Source organism: Egretta garzetta, unplaced genomic scaffold (assembly GCF_000687185.1).
Source record: "Egretta garzetta isolate BGI_Z169 unplaced genomic scaffold, ASM68718v1 scaffold3, whole genome shotgun sequence".
Lineage (NCBI taxonomy): Eukaryota > Metazoa > Chordata > Aves > Pelecaniformes > Ardeidae > Egretta > Egretta garzetta.
The window spans coordinates 290,047-302,684 of record NW_009259099.1 but is presented as its reverse complement, the minus strand read 5'-3'; the positions used below and the strand labels follow the sequence as shown (position 1 = coordinate 302,684).

The window sequence follows — 12,638 nt, the reverse complement described above, 5'->3', positions numbered from 1 at the left end:
AAAAGAAGTAGAGCGCACGCACTGCAGGTCTGCCATCACCCTTGCAGCTGTAAGCAGGGTGGGTGCGTTCGGCTTCCCGGGGGTCCCTGTGAACCCGGTGCTGGTCTCTAACCCAGGAGGGGCAGCGCTTCACGGCCCCGGGTAGGACACCCGGACCAGGAGCAGGGGGGCGGTGGGGCTCCAAGGGCAGTTATCCTCACAGCGGTCCCAAGGGGGGGGTGGGCTGTGCCATAGCCAGCCAACACCACTGCCGCCTGGACTGCATATACCCCTCAAAGTCAGTCCCTTGGGGTTATATTTATAATAAGAACTTGTATAAGAAAAGTGACAAGCATCCACACGCATCCTTAAGAGCAACAGGCTAGCAGGTTTCCTCACCCCAGCCTCAGGAGTTAAATGGGTATGATCAACTAGTATCTAGAAGCCAGTCCTCTGGAAACACTGGGCAATTAGAAGAGAAACAGTCCACAGAAGCCAGAATAACTTAAAGCAATACCCCCTTGAAAAAAGAAGTCCCAGTTAAAAAAAAGAGAAAAAAAAAAAAAAAAAAAGAGAATCCCACCCTATATTGTTTGCGCTTCCTGGTGTATTTAAGTGCTACAAAACACTAGCATGAACAGCACTATGTAGGTAGAACCGAGGTAGTTGTTTTTAAGACAAGAGTTACCACAGCAAAGTTATCAGTAGCACAGTGAAAAGGCACAGAGCCCATTTCTTATCTTTAAGACTTTATCTACACTTTTAAAGAGCATTAACTTCACTGGCAAAATTATGTGGCTAAGCTCTTAATTAAAAAGCAATTTCTTGAAGAGGGGTCATCTTAAATAAACTTTTTCCAGCATCCCAATAAGGGCAGGTTGTTTTTCACTTGCAAAAGATTATTGTAAGTCAAGCTTATCAGCTTTTACAGCTCCAGGGCAAACAAGAGTCCAGCCCGTAGCTGTGGAAAGTCTACAGCATTGGAAAACAAACAGAAAAGTAAGCCTCTGTTTAGAATAGATTTGAGTGTGGAAATCCATGGTTTGACTGTGACAAAGGAACTGATAACATAGTTAAGACCAGTTTATCGTAAGGAAGTGCATGAAGCTTTTCAAACCTTTTTCCAGAGGAGCAGAGTTACAGAAGCACTCGTGAGACATATCACAGACACAGAGGTTGAAATCACATCCTCACCGAATCAGAAATAAACTTGTGACAGCAAAACTAAGACCGGCAAGACGATAACGCCCTGTCGCACATGAAGCCATTGCCCATACCGTACATTTCCATCGAGAAGGACGGGGATAGCTTTTGGCCTGGGTTACGCTTAAGTCATCTAACAGCAACCTCTAGTGGCTCAGGGAATTCCCTGACAGATCTGGCCCATCTTCAGCAGAAAACAAAGGGAGGACACAAGACAAACCCCATCAGCACCAAAGCCCTGTCCTGGGAAGAAAAAAAAACACCCCAAAAAACCAAGCCCAACCCCCCAAAAAACCACCCCTTGCTTCCAGGGAATCACAGGAGGTACCAGAACAGGGTAATTTTCACACTGTTCCAAGTCACATCACCAGTCTGAGCAGGACCCCTTTTGCAAAGGAAGCCTTGAGTTCACTTGGAGATAAAACATAAAAGTACAAGACTGTGTTGTCCTTGAGCCCATTTTAAAAGCAGTTCCTAACCAACATGTTTTTGTCTGGGCCAAGCAACAAAATCCCATCATCTGAGGGGACTTCAGGAATGCAAGTGGGTAGCATTTTGTTAAAACCTGATTTGTGTTATGACAGATCAGGTAATTTGCTTAGTTACCCCTCCACCCACAGACTTTCTAGGTATGTTCTAGCACGGTCAGGGGCCCTGAGTGTCTTCTCTGTGAAGGGAGTACCAACACCTTTACACATAGGAGTTTATCCAACCGGTAGGATCAGAGGGATTTGGTGTATATCCTCTACAATCACTGTCTTCAGAACAGTGACATCAAGTCATGCTGGATTTTGTAAGCTGTATAATAGGCAAAAATATATTTTGAGTTTAAACATGAAAACACAATGTTGCAGGAGCCAGGTTTCAGTACACTTAAAGCTGAGGATTTGGATAAAGCTAGTTTGAAGTGCAGGGTGGATTCCCTTGTTCAACAAGGGAAAAGACACGTGGTTTCCTATTACAAAATAAAGTATTTCGTAATAGGAAATAATAAGAAGTGCCACCTTAATATGCATTCTATTAAGTACATTCATGTGGCAAATTTTTCAGCTTGACAGCAGTTGTCAGAACTCAAATGGATTACAGACAGCTAATCTGAAAGCAAAAAACCATTTCACAAAGTATAGGAAGGCATCAGCATTTATAGCATTCAGAATAGCATCCTTTGCTTCATAATCCACAGCTGTACCATTGGGTCCAGGAATGGCCTTGCTTCTGTTCCATGCATAGCAATACAAACCCATGGATTATTCTTAGTTGCTTTACGGGCCATGTTATGGCGCTTTCTTGAAACCTTTTAGAATGGGGTAGATGTTCTCAAATGCCTCATAGATTTCAGAACGCTCTTTTGCTCCTAGAAAGACATTTAGGGAAAAAAAAAAAAACCACCAGGTTAATTCTTAACAGTGTTGACAATAACTGGATGCAACTCAAACCTAATGATAAGGTTACAAACCATGAAGAAACACAGGAGTTTAAGAGAAACTTACTATTAGTTTAAGGCAGAATTTCTATCGTACTTCCACCAACTCAAAGAGCCATTTCTAGCTTGCTTTGCTTTAAGACTAGACTAGTTTTGTTTAATCTGTGGAACCAACCCAGCAATTGGCTACTCTTGACAGGTAAAAAAAAAAAACATTGACTTGGGGAAAAAAAAACCCCAAACCTGAGAACCATGGTATTGTCTGCTTAACAGTAAGAGCTCTGCCTGTTGCTAAGGTAAGTGGAAAGATAGAAACAAGTGAAGGGCATTTATTTCAATACTGGAAGTTGGATCCACAGTTTGAGAACTCCCCTCCAGTTCTGAGGAGGAGCATTTTTATTTTTAAGCTTTGTTAGGGCTCCTGTGATTTCAAATTTTCCATGTTACTGCAAGCAAATCTTTAATACCAAGTCTGGTACGCTAACTGTACTGCAGTAGGCAGGAACATTCCTTGACAGTGACACTACTCTACCATGCTAGTGCAAAAAACATTAGCTACAAAAAAAAAAAAATGCATTTAAATGAAGTAGTAGTTGATTAAGTGGCACTCAGGAGGAACATTTAAATCTTTGCCTCAGAACACACTTGGACATGACTAATTCATCTGCATTACTACAACTTTTACTTTCAAAAGTGAAGTTCCTTTCTTGATGAGGGGAAAAAAGAAAAACCCCTCGCAGCTCAGCAAATTTCAGTTTTGTCATTACAGCTGGGCCCAGTGTTCACAGAGAAGGACTTGCCTTAGTCCTTCTGGGCCTGCTGCACACTCGGTGTTGCAATTAGCGTACCCAGAAATGCAAGTATCAGAGGAATGGAACAGGCCAGTATGATTTTACTGGACCCAAGGAGAAGGTGGGGGAAGCGTTTAAGCTTTGTACAGAGTGCCCCATTCTTCAGTCAGCTGAGCTCATTCATGATTTACGATTGTAAGAATCTCTGGCTAAAGGCAGGCACTTCTCTTTCATCTTTCACGTACCTCAGAACTGCTTTGTGAATATACGTACAGCATTCGGGTCCTCTGGGAACAAAGACTATTTACCTTTCAATACATCTGAATAAAAGTATTTTAATGAGCTTTACAAAAGATGTATTAGGAACATGCACTCAGGAATTCGATTTTTTTTTTGACATAGGCTCTGAGGTACAGGTATCTGCTGAGCACACTTACTCAGGAAGGCTTTTGCCTCACGAGTATTTTGCCAAACAGTTTGGAACAAGTTCTTCGATCTCCACCCTTTCCTCTAATAATCCCCGCTAAATGTTGTCAGTAAAGTGGTTTAAGAAGTTTGCTTCCTGTCCAAGCAATTTTAAATTGCTTATTGTGATATTCATATTTAAGAGACTGAGTAGTTGCTAGCATGTCAGCATCCTGTTGGGATTCTGTACATTGACACATGGAATTATACTTTGAATAAAGATACTCAAGTTTAACCACATGGAAATCTGAGACACTATATGAAGCAATACAAGATTCTAGCTCAACAATACCATTATCTGCAGAAAACATAATCAGCAGTAGGCATTAAAAAGAGGTCACCGAGCGGCTTTACTGTGGCAAGATATTAGTTTAGCTACTGTTCAATTTAAATGCTTTCTCAGAAAGTGTGGTAGCACTTGATTACAGACATACAGAGGGAGACCACTTACCAGTCAGCACAACTTTTCCTGACACAAAGATAAGCAACACTATCCTTGGTTTGACCATCCTATAAATAAGGCCAGGAAATAGTTCAGGTTCATAGCTGTTTAAAAGCAAGCAGGTAATATTAGAAACATGCAAATACTGTTTCAATGTTGTATGCATAAAGTGCTCTTTAATTATACTAACAATAGAGTCATTAATCCCACAGACTTTAGCTAGCTACCCAGAGAAAGGCAGGTCAGGTTTTAGACATCTCCAAGAAAAACCTGGTAATCCCATCTGGAGCTGGTAGGAGTTCATTCATGCTTACTTTCAAAGACTTCTGAGCCCCTTGTGAATCTGATTTTTCATAGCATCAAAACCATTATTGTAATTTTCAAACAGTACTCAAATCCTTCTTAGTCTGCAGAGAGCCCTTATCAGGAAGCATCTTGTGCAACTAAGATGACAGCCAAGAGAATCTTTAATATATATATTAGTCCCCAAATTAAATGCAAAATATTAAATGCAGTGCTAATAAGAGAGAAAACTGAATTTTGATTTTGTCAGTGCTGAAATCTTCATCCTTTCCTCAGCGGTGGCCATAACTAGTTCTGAACAAGCCCATCTTGAAGGCACAGCATGCCCATCACTCAACAACAGGTTTATTATAAATTGATGGCTAATAGTCATCCAGACAAAGAACGGAAACAATATCCCAGAAACATACCATATTTTAAGTTCTGTATTTTGCAGCTGGAGTCTGGCTTCATGCCTGAAGTTTAGAAACCTTATCCTTGCAGATAGGCATCTAATTTGATGGGAGTTAAGCAGCCCACTTAGTATTAAAAGGTTCACAATGGAGCAAGGGCATAGAGCAGGTTCAAGTAGCTTAAGAGCTGCTCTAGTTAAACCTGAAGTCAAGACTGCTTATTTTCCTGTTGGTGGAAACCAACACCAGACACTGGTCTGCAGTGAAGAAAAATACCCACTAAGGTTTGATACTGCACTTGGCAATGAGACCAGGAAAATTCTCCTCACTGACATTGCTCAGGTTAATGAAAATCTCTGGTGCACATTGCTGATATGCAGCAACACTGAAGAGCGTGTCCAACAACAGTATTACCAGGCAAAGAAAGCTTTTACAAGAGAGAATGTCTTCATTAACCAGCTGAGCAAAGAACCCAGGAGCTTCTTGCAGCTCTTCAGCCCTTCATCTTAACTGGATCTGTTGTGCATCCAGTTTACCCCAGAAGTGACTGAACATTTGTGTAGCATGCTCTCAGCTTGCAGGGTTTCTAAAGCTGGAGGTTATGGTGTTCCTGCAAGGAGAAAGCAGTGACCAACACACAGGAGGGCAATTTAGAAGAGCCCGTCGCTGTTGAATTGCAGCAGTCACAGTTTCAAGCACTGGAAGCTTTACTGCTGGCTGCTGTATGTCGTCCTGGCAATGATGCAGAGGGTCATTTCGGCCTGCACACCACTCAGAACGGGAGTTATTGCAATGAAGATAGTAAGGTTTATCTTCTGCAACACACAGCATCTACAGCCACTTCACGCTTGCTGAGTCAGTGAGCACGTCTTTTGGTGAGCAAGACGACACACTCGATATTCAGTATCCAGTTAATTATTACTATCTTTTGCCAGGCTTGTACAGCCTCAGAATTTGAGTTTGTTGGCAGCTTACAAAGACTCTGGCGTTGCATGGAACCAAGCCTTCCAGCCGGATGGGGAACCTCACGTCACAGCTCCCAACCATATTCTGTATCTTGAAGTCCAGGAACTTGGCAGGGAACCCAAGCTTCTGCACCACACGCGCATACTTCCTGGCTGCGAGCCGGGATTGCTCTTCACTGAAGGAAGAGCAGAAGGGGAAAGCAGCTTTGATTAGTGCTTTCTTCTGCTCTCAAGCTGGAGTCAGTTTAGAGCCACCACCATGCTAATCTGTCCTCCAGAAAAAGATATGCTACTGCTTAAAATAGCAAGCCCCAATCCCCAGAACCACTTCAGTGAGCTGAAAGGAAGAGGCACTTTGTCATTCACTTTCCTGTGGTCTGTCTGAGCCCACTGGAGCACCCAGGAGTTCCCCTCTTCACAGGTTTCTTTTTCTCAGTTCCATACAACAGCTTCTCAGAGCTGATCCATGAGGTAGACCGCAGACACCAGTACAATCATCTAGCTAAGTTGGGTGGTGGTATGGGTTGGACAAGAGGTCTCCTAAGCTGTAAGTTAATGCATTATCTCGTTGACGGTTTAGGGACATAAAAATCAAGGCAGCTGCTGAACTTGAGGAAAAGAGCTTCAAAGCACAGAAATAATATTTGCTTTTTTCCAATTCCCATTTTCTCTAGAGGCAGATGTGTTGATTGGTGAACACAGACACTGAAGAGAGACTTGACAGACACAAGTTATGTCCTAATCCACTTTAAAGTCGGAGAGAAATGCAAATAACCCCTTAACAATTCCTGGGCATTTTAGCAGCTTTTCTGCTAATGTCTGCTCAGCTCAATCTATATGCAGGGACAGAAGCACGCAGTTTAGTAGTTACTAAACTGTCATCTTGAAGGAAGACAGACATTTTTCAATACCAGTGCTTCATTTTTTCTTGAAATTATGACAGCCCTTTGCTAGATGATTTAAACACAGTTTTCTGACATTTTTCATCAGAATATAAGCATAGCTGTAGGACCCAGACCTTTAGAGGGAAAGAAAAACAAAAAATTACCTTTTTGCTCCTGTGCAGACCATTTTTCCTGAACTGAAGATGAGGGCTGTTGTTCGTGGTTCCCTGATTCTCATGATCACAGCAGCAAACCTCTACAAATTCGAAGGAAGACCTCACAGTCCAGCTGAGTGATTTAGCCACTACTGTATTTCTGTTCATTCTTTCAAGAATTATCACTTTAAAAGCTCAACGCAGCACACGTTTCCTTTGTAAAGTGTTTATTTACCACATTGAAGTTATTTTCCACTCCCCTAGGACCAGGGGGCTTAAGACTACAGTCACAGGACCATTGCCTTTCCCCTTACATTTTGTTGAGCACTCTGGAGTCACTTACAGAAACCCAATCTATTCCCAGTAAGTTTCTACAGTCTAGGCCACTTGCTGCAAGTATCATGCAATACCAGTCTGACTCCAGAAATTCTCTAATTCAGCCAAAAGTTTTAATTCCCCCAGTGAGGGCTGCCTAAGCCCTTTTAGATGGAGGTAGCTGGCCACAGGTAGGAGAGTTCATCTCCTTTCTTAAACAGCTTGGTAACATCTCATTGCCAAGGCTTTAGTGTAAAAAAAAAAAAAAAAAAATCTCGAGGTCCTCTATATTTCTTTTAATTTAACAGGCCCAAGGTACAGAATTTTATCACTTTCTCCTAAGGGCCAAGACAGCACTGAGAAAAGGGACAAAGCTCATGGTGAATCTGTACATTAGAATCCAGCAGCACTGAGAAAGGGGAATGAGAGGGTAAAGCTTAAAAGTCCTTAAGATTTACCTTTGGGTTATACTCTGCATTTCTGGCATGCAGAGCTATGTTCTTCAGATCTAGTTTACAAGCCAAGTTTACAGTTGACACTATATTCCTAAGGAATGAGAGAGGAATTTTCTTACTGCAAAAGCAAGTCACCGCAGAGCCAAACCCCAGCATTATTAACTTAATGTGAAGTCACACTCCAATTAATAATTGCCATCAATTAATTTCCTGCCTGCTTCTTTCCCACTGTAGCATTAAGCTACTTTTGGCAAAACTTAAGTAATGCAATACTAAAATTACAGTTTCTGAGCTATAACAAGGTACAAAATTATTAGTCCCTGAATGCTAAGTTTGTCTTCCAATAACTACATCACTGAAATCTTTCAGAGCTTTGAATTGAACCATTACTGAGTGTTTACAGAGTTACTACAGCACTCAAGTTAGAATCATAGAATCATAGAATCATAGAATGTTTCGGGTTGGAAGGGACCACTAGTGGTCATCTAGTCCAACCCCCCTGCAGTGAGCAGGGACACTGCTAACTAGATCAGATTGCTCAGAGCCCCATCCAACCTGGCCTTAGGTAAGGGTATGTTATTCTCTACAGGTATAACTACTCCATAATTGCTCTAGCCTAGACAGGATCTTTTAGCAAGGCCAGGATTTCACACCCCTTTCCCTTGCTCAGTTCAGACTGGTTCTGCACTCAGAAAAGCAGCCTGACATCTTTAGATGCCTGCCGTCATCCTTAACATTCTCCTTGCTAGAAGAAATCCTCCTTTTCAAGTATTATTTGTCTTTTCATTTTGCAGACTGAAGTAACTAGCAGTACACAGACAATTTCTACCAAACACTTCCCCCATTGAGAGGCTTCATCTCCTGTCTCCCTGAAGAGACTTTTCCCCCTTAACAAGCCAGAGGCATTTCAGATACTTGTCCAGTGTGTTTATCAAGTCCACTCTCCCGTGTTTTGCTAAGCTGGGCATTGTTCTGTGCTATTTGCATTTTTGTATTGCACTGATCAGCACAGCATCCAGTTGCTTTCAAATATTGTCAGTTCATTTGCTCCACCTCTCTTAAAGGAGGATAACTGCCCCTCTAGTTTTTTCAGTGGGTTTATTTAAGACCAAACCACACTTGCTACATTCTCTAAGTGAGAAATCAACAGTACCTTGCAGTTTAAGCAAAACTATAATGTATGCCAGATATGCTCTAGTTTTTTCAGTGGGTTTATTTAAGACCAAGCCACAATTGCTACATTCTCTAAGTGAGAAATCAGCAGTACCTTGCAGTTTAAGCAAAACTATAACTATAATGTATGCCAGATAATACATACATAAACTTACTGTAACTGAGGAACTATGCCAGAGCTTTCTGATGCAGGTGTCACCGGGGTCATAGGAGTCATCGGTGTCAGAGGAGGACACACACCAGATGCTTCCAGAGATGGTTGAGTTGCATCTGGATATGACAAGTTGTCCTCATTTCTTGATATTGACCCATCAAGCTCTTTTTGCGTTTCATGACCATCTTCAGATAGATCTTGTTCTTTGTTATCTTGTGTAATATCTGGAAGAAAGCTGAGATCCACAGCAGAGAAGTCTGTTGGAAGCTCTTTGGGCTGATTAAATTGCGAACTGAACAACACATCTTCAGTTGTTTGAATTGGAAGGTCTACATCATAAGGGCTCATGGGAGCAAACAGCTGAGGACTAGTCGAGAGGTCATCCTTGAATTAAGAAAAAGCGTCATTAAGGATCTTGTATTAAAACATTTAACTGGGAGACTAAATCAAGATTAATATGCCACTCGATGAGGAGTTGAAATCATTTTCCCCCCGTACATATCATAGCAAAGGAGAGTCTTAAGATTGGAAAGCATCTTGTTGGCTTGCCTATCAGCATATAGAAATACAGATAACTTCTGTAGCAGAGATACGCATATTCCCACCACACTTCAGAGGCAGTCTAGAGTACTCCTGTAATACCACAAACTGAGAAATACTATACACCTTCAGCAGTGACCGGAGGAACCATGGTGGCGCTTTGCCCTTCACAGCTGTTGTTGTGCTGCAGGTATGCATGTAACCAACATAACTGCTCAGGAATTTTTTTCTAAGCAAGGCAGCTGGCATTTTCTGGCCAGCTTTAACTCCTATTCCCTGTATTATTTCCTCTCTTTCCTACCAGGGGACAGTGTCAGTGTTGTGTTGGATTTGTGCAACAGAGGGCAGCAGCTCACAGGATCACCAGCAGTTTATTCTTTCAGCTGCTGGAGGTCACCAGACTAAATTAAGCAAGACACAGTCACTTTCTTTCCCAGATCCAGCACACAACACATCTGCAAGCAAGTTCTTGCATACTGATGTCCTTCTTTATCATCTATTTATTATTAAGGGCTATTTAAAAGGCATCGTAATATTGAGGCAAGAGTTTAGGAGAGGATTTATTCCCTTATCCATTAGGGCATAAGCCTCTAGTTAATGGAAAGCATCTTCCAAGAAGGTGGTTTCTGCCAATACTCACAGCAGGCAACAGCTTGGACTAGATGATCCATACAAGAGGTTTTGTGTTCATTTAGGCATTTGTGAGCTTGAGAGCCAAAAGGAGTTGAAAAGTCCAAGCACAAATCAGAACAGGGAATGGTGCACAAGACAGAGGGCCTTGAGTTGGCAGCGACTGCCTGAGCTCCATCGAGAGCAGGGTTTCCAGATCAGCGCTTTTCAGCCCTGAGCTAGCGCTGCTCTGTGTTCTGTGCTAATCAGCTCACTTAGCAACGCAGCCATGCACACGGGGAGATCACTGCTGCTACTCTGCAGTATATTTATTTGCCTGTAGATGCTTGGAAAACTCTTACTGAGTGACAAATCCTCCCAGAGAACCCTTACTAGCTTGAATACAGATGTGATCAGGTCTAGCTCTGAAAGCATCATGAACTCCTAGGTTCAAAACTGCTTCTAAAACTAACTTCCAGATGCAGAGCCTCACATGAGATCATTTGGGGCAGAATACTATCAGGTAAGACTAGGTACTCCTTAACCCCTTGACTCTTTAGAAAACGGGATCCAAGAGCACTACCTGACAATTAAAAGAGGTCAGATACAAATAACAATATACTATGGAATAGCTAAAATGTATCTGTTTAAAATAGGCATTTTTCAAGTTAGCAACAGGGGAAGGAAGGCACAGCCTCTGCAAGGCCTCCAGGGGACTAAGGCTAAGGAGATAATTAGGAAAGTTTTATATGAACCATGATGCAGAGAAGACAGTACCAAAAAAGCCTCATCACTGCAAGCCTGTAGGACTACTCACACAGTTTTTGCCATAGGTTAAAGGAGGAAGCTGATGAAAAAAATGGGTGGTATATGAGGCTGGAAGCATTAAACCAGCCTCTGCAAGGCCTCCAGGGGACTAAGGCTAAGGAGATAATTAGGAAAGTTTTATATGAACCATGATGCAGAGAAGACAGTACCAAAAAAGCCTCATCACTGCAAGCCTGTAGGACTACTCACACAGTTTTTGCCATAGGTTAAAGGAGGAAGCTGATGAAAAAAGTGGGTGGTATATGAGGCTGGAAGCATTAAATAAATAGCTTGGAATATTGGAAGCCAATAAACAAATCGAGAAAAGCAACAGAAAGCGAACTGCATAAAGTAAATAAGAAGATTTGCCTTCTGTTTCTTTCTCATCAAGTTTCCATACAGCTGGTGTGGGAAAAAGCCCCTACAGGGTTAAGTGCTGGGGAAGATCATCTTCTTGTCAGACAGATGCTTGGAGGCTGTGAAGGGGGCACAAGACCATGTTTACCTTGGGCTGGCTGCCAAGGGTTATTGCTATAGACTCTAGGTTAATTAACTTCACTGAAGGCCCCCCTCAACTGCATAGCTTTGGACATCTCCCAGCAGCTCCAGGAAGGAGATTTCACACATAGATCCTGCCTGAGATCACCAAGTTTGGGGCAGCTTGAGGGGAAACAGCCATTTTTGCTTCCACTGCAGGAATCCCTGCAACCCAGGTACACGTAAATCAAATCCAGCTGCTTTAAACAACAGACTTAGATTTTTTTTTTTCCTTTCTGCAGTGATATCTCACACATCTGCTATTATCAAGTATGCCAGCAAGCCTGAAATACAAAAAGCTCAGTAGATTTTGTAAAACCCTGGTTATACCTCACCGTGTTATATTCTTTATAGGGTCATATTTGTAGGGCTTTACTGACTGCCACTAGGAGGTCTCCAGATTTAAACAGCCTGTGCCAAAACCATTTTCTGAGCTGAAAAAATAGTTTACAACGGGACACAAGTAAAAAAAGTTGTGTTGATGGGTAAAGACGATGCTCAGCTGTAGAGTCCAGCCCTCTCCCAGCCCCTTTTGAGGCTTTCACCTGCCCTCGGCAGGGCTGTCCGCAGGGGTTTGCTCCAGCCTGTGGCAGGGTGAAAGAAATCGGGGTGCTCTCACGTTCTTTACCTCAGCCTGCACCCACACCCTGCTCCTGCGCTCCCCAGAGCCCGCTCCCCTCCACAGGGTGGGAAATAAGTGGAGAGCCGGGGCCTAGACCTTGCAAAGGACCTGTTGTCTCCCCAACCACCTGAGTCCAGGAGGGCTATTCTAAATATGAAAAAAAAAAAAAATATTTTTGCAAACATTTACCAACCAGCACGAACAGATCCGAGCCTCCTGCCCGCTCAGTGCCAGCACACCCCGGGTACACAGACCGGCCTCACGGTCAGCGCTCCACAGCAGGAGTTTAAAGGCAGCAGCGTTCTTCTGAGAGCGCCCTCCCCCAGCAGGGCGCCTCTCCGGGGCTCCCCCGTGCTCCCAGCGGCCCTGGGCCATCACAACCCCCCACTCCCCTCCTCAAGGCCGGGCTGGCGGCAGGGGGGCA

General features: G+C 42.9%; 2 protein-coding genes across 2 annotated transcripts in view; both read right to left on the bottom strand.

Moving 5' to 3' along the window:
• The window catches only part of ATG14 (autophagy related 14), a 23,681-nt gene extending 21,226 nt beyond the window's left edge, over positions 1–2,455 (bottom strand). Inside the window, exon 1 of the mRNA XM_035890721.1 lies at positions 2,449–2,455. Coding sequence (XP_035746614.1) covers positions 2,449–2,455 — 7 coding nt within the window. The remainder of the gene's footprint in view (positions 1–2,448) is intronic.
• Position 2,456: 1 nt separating this feature from the next.
• Positions 2,457–12,638, bottom strand: part of TBPL2 (TATA-box binding protein like 2) — a 10,700-nt gene continuing 518 nt past the window's right edge. The window contains 6 exon segments of the mRNA XM_035890741.1: positions 2,457–2,536; positions 4,313–4,429; positions 5,994–6,139; positions 7,012–7,103; positions 7,776–7,863; positions 9,101–9,513. Coding sequence (XP_035746634.1) covers positions 2,457–2,536; positions 4,313–4,429; positions 5,994–6,139; positions 7,012–7,103; positions 7,776–7,863; positions 9,101–9,513 — 936 coding nt within the window.